General features: G+C 35.4%; 2 protein-coding genes across 2 annotated transcripts; one reads left to right on the top strand and one right to left on the bottom strand.

The window, feature by feature from the left end:
• Nucleotides 1-1,050: 1,050 nt before the first annotated feature.
• On the top strand, nucleotides 1,051-2,644 carry LOC120140574 (phospholipase A1-Ibeta2, chloroplastic-like). The gene has a single exon (XM_039155540.1). It carries the CDS (start codon nucleotides 1,106-1,108, stop codon nucleotides 2,642-2,644), a length of 1,539 nt encoding a protein of 512 aa, XP_039011471.1. The 5' UTR covers nucleotides 1,051-1,105.
• A 527-nt stretch (nucleotides 2,645-3,171) lies between these two features.
• LOC120140709 (GTP-binding protein YPTM2-like) lies at nucleotides 3,172-5,633 on the bottom strand. The gene is made up of 8 exons (XM_039155695.1): nucleotides 5,372-5,633; nucleotides 4,788-4,860; nucleotides 4,617-4,664; nucleotides 4,476-4,523; nucleotides 4,111-4,182; nucleotides 3,863-4,018; nucleotides 3,656-3,759; nucleotides 3,172-3,494 (listed from the first exon to the last, which is right to left on the bottom strand). Exons 1-8 carry the CDS (start codon nucleotides 5,383-5,385, stop codon nucleotides 3,398-3,400), a joined length of 612 nt encoding a protein of 203 aa, XP_039011626.1. The 5' UTR covers nucleotides 5,386-5,633; the 3' UTR covers nucleotides 3,172-3,397.
• Between the last annotated feature and the right edge of the window lie 328 nt (nucleotides 5,634-5,961).

The raw sequence follows: 5,961 nt of genomic DNA on the forward strand, positions 1-5,961 counted from the left end.
AAGATGCTTTTTAGGTATTCGACCTACCTGACCCAAAAGGCAGATGACGACTCCCAAAACATTTCAATAAAAACTATTTATCCACATTATTTTTTCCGTCAAATAAAATTTCGTGCCCGAGCGAAAATCAATTACGACACATTATATTTACACGATATATTTACGCGTTAAAATTTGATAATTATAGTATTGTCCCCTGAATTCCATAAATGGTTATAAAATTTGTTGTTGGCAGATTTAGGGGAAACGTGTTCACATTTTCATGTTTCCTTGACTTTACGTAAGCCGTACTCGGTTTCACGGTGGTTTCACTTCGGCTTGGTTTTCTTCCAAAGTCAACCACACAAAATAAAGGAAATCTTGTCAACCAAACAAAAACCTAAGACACTGTCAAGATTTTTTAACTTTTCTTTTAGGTTTATTTCAAAGATGTATTATTCCCAACTAAGTTATCAAATAATATTAATGATAAAATAAAATATTATTTTTTGTAAAGATATTATATTCAAATAATTGCATTAATATTGTATGTGTATTGTCAATTAATTAATAAAATTCTAAATAGATATAATCTATTATCATTCTAAACTATTATAAAAATATATATAATAATTATTCTATGAGTGAAGATGAGATAAATTATTTAAGATTTAATATTTATAGATATTGATATATTTATTTACTTATATAAATTTTATTTTGATATATATATTTTAAATCATTTTTAATAATATCTGTTGTGTTATTGGCGTTATCCAATTCAATTGAAAAGGCAAAATCAAAGGTTTCTTTCAGTCAATTCATTGATCGCAGACTTTTCTTGAACCCGCGGGTGTAGCTTTCCCTATAATACCCATTAAACCAGAAAATATCTGTATATTTTCATTATTACCATTACAAGACAATAAGGTTCTTTTTGTAATTATTGTGTAAAGCGTGGGTATATGGTGGAAATCTATGTCTATAAATACACACATAGTTCATCTTTGCACTTCAATCACAGCAGGCCTTCACGTTCGCTGTTCAATTCAAGCTCTCTTTCTTAGCCATTGCCTTTTTTTTTCCGTTGCTTCAACTTCTTCTGTATTTTCCGGTTCAGTGATCCATGCTGATCGGCGTCGGCTCGACTCTTCCGGCTCATTACTTGAACGTCTTTCACGCCAGGCGAGCAAGCTTCAAGTGCCATAAATCACCTCTAAACCCATCTTCTCAAAAGCCTGTTTCGAGTGTTTCATCAGCATCATCTACTGAGTCGACTCGGGAGCACCTTTCCAACCTTGAAAAATTCCTCCAGAAAACAAACCAACCCGGACCGGAACCAGCCATCAAAGCTTCCAGCAATGGGTTGGTTCAACCCAAGGGTAAAGGTTTGCTCGGAGCGCTAAATCTGTCCAGGATTTGGCCTGAAATGAAAGCCGCCGAAGAGATGTCTCCACGCCACTTAAATAGGCTTAAGAGGCTTTTATCTAAAACCATGGAGTATTCTCCGAGGAACAACCTCGGTTCTCGTTGGAGAGAGTACCACGGTTGCAATGATTGGTCCGGTTTACTCGATCCGCTCGACGAGAATCTCCGGCGAGAAGTCGTTAGATACGGGGAATTCGTTCAAGCGGCTTACCACGGTTTTCATTCGAACCCGGCAATGTCGACTGCCGAGACTCCGTTACCGAGACACGTGGCGTTACCCGACAAGTCTTACAAAGTGACAAAGAGTCTTTACGCCACGTCGTCGGTCTGGTTGCCGAAATGGGTTGACGATGCGGCTCCGGATCTCGGGTGGATGACCCAGAGGTCTAGTTGGATAGGGTACGTAGCGGTTTGCGATGATAAGAGGGAGATTAACCGTATGGGAAGGAGAGATATCGTTATTGCTTTACGTGGAACGGCTACGTACCTCGAATGGGCCGAAAATTTTCGAGCTCAACTGGTTCAAATCCCCGGATCTGAAGATCCGACCCAAAGGGTCGAATGTGGATTCCTAAGCTTGCATAAAACACGTGGCGCTCACGTGCCGAGCTTAGCCCAATCAGTGATCGACGAAGTGAAGAGGTTGATGGAGATGTACAAAGGCGAAAACCTTAGCATTACGATCACGGGGCATAGCCTTGGCGCAGCGTTATCACTTTTGGTTGCTGACGAAATAAGTTCATGCACGTCTGATGTGCCACCGGTTGCGGTATTTTCTTTCGGAGGACCTCGAGTTGGTAACAAGGGTTTCGTTGATCGACTCAACCAGAAAAATATTAAAGTTTTGAGAATTGTTAACAATCAAGATTTGATCACTAAAGTTCCAGCCCTTCCAAGTATGTTCATCGGTGAAGGATCCGAACAACAACAAAAAGATAATGTTTGGACGTATTCTCATGTTGGAACAGAATTACGAATCGATACTAAAATGTCGCCTTATTTAAAATCAAATGCCGACATCGCCCATGATTTGGAAGCTTACCTACATTTGGTGGATGGATTCTTGTCGTCAAACTGTCCATTTAGGTCGAACGCCAAGAGAAGTTTAGCTAGATTACTTCATGATCAAAGATCGAATGTAAAACAATTATATACACACAAGGCCTTGAGCTTGAACCTCGACAGGGACAGGTTTAGCTTCCCTATGGCAAGTTGTTTGCCAAGTCCATCCCAATAATAAGCTAAGCTTATTAATGGAAATGGAAATTGAAAAAAAAAAAGTTGAACATGTACAAGGGTGTCCCTTACTCTTTATTTACTTTTTAGTTCAAAGCATCATAATTCCAAATGTGTATATGAAAATGTCCCTTAAAGGATATTCTCATCACAAAAGACATCAAAGAATTCAATTTAGAATGGAATAATACTGAGGATTAATATAAAATATTTTAAGTTTTAAGGACCAATTTAGAATAGTCACACTTTAAGATTTATATAAAATGTTTTAAAATTTAAGGATCAATTTAAAATAATGATCATGTCTTAAGGGCCAATTTTGCAATTAACTCATTATGTGTATTGTAATAATTGATTTGAGTTATAATTATATAGATACATTAATTGTAATTACAATTTTACATGTATATTGTAATAATTAATATTGAGTGTCATCATAATTGTATTTTCAAAAAAAATTATTTGATTATTTAATATAATCAAAAGAGGCTGATCAAATATTGATAATAGCAAATATTCCTATTTTTGACAAAATGCATTCGTAAAATCAAATAGAATTAAAAGAATAGAAGTTTAAGAGAACATTAAAGAAACACAAAAGATGAGAACATAAAAAGAACGATGAACCACTTTATCAATCAAATGGCATAAAAAATAAAACTAGTTTTTTTTTTTTTTGGGGGGGGGGTACATGCAACAAGTAACACGAAAGGACAAATATCATCATATGAACCCACTAAAACTAATTTTTCTTTTAAGACGAGCAACATCCAGAATTCTGGTTCACGGGCTGTCCTTTGAGCTGCACTGGTGGGGGTCTTGCGTTGTTCATGCCTGGTTGGCTTGCCATCCTGCGTACAATCGTTAAACAAATATTAATAGTTACAAACATGTATAAATCGAATTAAGTTTTATACAAGTATAAGTAAATCAAATCCCGTGTACATCGTATTAACTCCAGTCAATGTACATGATAATTATCTCTCTGTGTGTGTGACATCAGGTACAGTACCTATTCTTGATTGCACCAGCCATGGCCATGAAAGCCTCTTCTACATTAGTAGCATCCTTTGCACTGGTTTCCAAGAAAGGAATCCCAATTTCATCCGCAAAAGCCTGTACAAAGGAAAACAAGTAATGAGTGAAGAAAAGTTCAGGGTTTTTTCGATACCTAAAATTATATTAGTTTGCGACACGTTTGTATGAACAATTGATTTACTTTAGCCGTCTCATATGACACAACTTTGTTTGCTGTTAGGTCACACTTGTTCCCAACTAGAAGTTTGTTCACATTGTCACTAGCATAGCGGTCAATCTCATTCAGCCATTGCTTGACATTGTTGAAACTCTCTTGGTCCGTCACGTCATAAACAACCTGCCAAGATCGCAAGCAGCTCAGAGTTTAATCCTGCATAAAGAAAATTAAGGGACAGAAAACATAGGTAAAAAAGATAGATGTCGGCTTACTATGATTCCATGAGCACCACGGTAGTAGCTACTAGTGATTGTCCTAAAGCGTTCTTGGCCTGCAGTGTCCCACTGCATATCCAGAGACAAGCAAGTAAAGGCAATCAACAATCACTAATTATCAAAAGCAAAGATACAGCCTTTTAAGTGTATAAATCATATAATCTACTCTAAAGGAATGAAAAACAAAAGTATTCAACTTATACAGAAATTCGTAAAATTAGAATTGCCTAGAACAGAGGGAATGAATGCAACACGGTTAAAGCAGACCAAACTATGGGTGTACCAGATCACGGTATGCATTCAAAACCAATATCTTTGGAGAGTCAAACTCAAAGTAACAAAAGAAAAGACTAGTGACTTACAATTTGGAGTTTGATGGTTTTTCCATCCTGCTCCACCGTACGGATTTTCTGCATTTGGGAACCCAAATCATAATTAAGTAACTGCTAATATGTTCGAAATAAACAAACCAATAGCATACAATGTATCAAGACGATACTCACAAAGTCAACACCAATGGTACTAATGTAACTTTCCAGGTATGAATCATCCTGGTTTCAAAAAATAAAGAAGAATGAGTTGGGAAGGATTAATCTTAGGTGAAAAACAAAACGATAACAAATCATGAAGCTTAGATCTAAAAGATTATGATCAAAGAGGGACCAAGAACTTACAGCAAACCTCAAAAGTAGACACGATTTCCCAACACCAGAATCTCCAATAAGCAAAAGCTTAAAAAGATAATCACTGTCAATAAGACGAACAAACTAAATTCAGAATACACATATTATATCTCAATTGAAAGCTCAAAATCAAAATCTCAACGTAGATCAATTGAAGGCTCGTGAAGCAGTCAATATCTTTGTTATGACTTGAGAATATCAACAATCAAACAAAACTCACTTGATTATTTCCATCTTAAAGCCTAAATATCTTTTATGCATACAAAATTCTCCGGAAACTGTTAACTAGCTTAAGAAATCAATTCCATAAAATCACATATTTTAGCAACAATTATTCTTCCATAGCCAACTTAAATATATAGAATATCAATAAAGAGATCTGAAACAGAAATCAATCGGATCCGATTCACAAAGCAAATCAATAATCAAGGTAATGAAAGAAAGTTACAGAGAAAGCAAACAGATCCATAGAAAAATAAATTAAAAACATTAATTAAAATAAATTCAAAAGGAAATAGGAAATTTAAAGTTTTTCCCCCTAAGATTCGAGGGAGGAAAGGAAAATAAGAGCTTACTATTCGGGATTCATGATGGCGACGAGTTAGAATAAACTGAAACCACAAGGTGACGGCGGAGAAGACGGATGTGGCGAGTGATTGGGGCGTTACGGTGAGACTTTCCGGTGATTTGATAACGCCACCGGAGAGAAAGAAAGAGGAAGGGAGATTTGGTTACGGTGAAATCGAAGGAGAAAACGAAGAAGCAAAAGCCACGCGTTGGCGTATTGGTGTCATAAATAAATAAAAGAGCCAGAATTGTTGGGATTTTATTTTATTTTTATTTGTGATGGGAATTAGAGGTGTGAACTGTGACGTGGCAAAGGTAATTGAAGGACTCCACGTGTATGCGCATTGGTGTATAGTTAAAGTATTTAGAAAAAGGGAAAAATTCATTCTATAAACATTCAAAATTTGAATTAATTTTAATAATTTAAAAAATCATTCTATACCTCAATAATTGAAAGGTGTTTGTATTATTAAATTGTGTGTTATTTTAGTATCGTAATTTTATTTTTTAACTACTAAAAATTTTTAAAACATTTTGATTAAAGAAGATATAATATCTAAATCATACGAAATATTTACAATAAATTATCTAAGATATA

Source organism: Hibiscus syriacus, unplaced genomic scaffold (genome assembly GCF_006381635.1).
Source record: "Hibiscus syriacus cultivar Baekdansim isolate YM2019G1 unplaced genomic scaffold, ASM638163v2 tig00110788_pilon, whole genome shotgun sequence".
NCBI classification, from domain to species: domain Eukaryota; kingdom Viridiplantae; phylum Streptophyta; class Magnoliopsida; order Malvales; family Malvaceae; genus Hibiscus; species Hibiscus syriacus.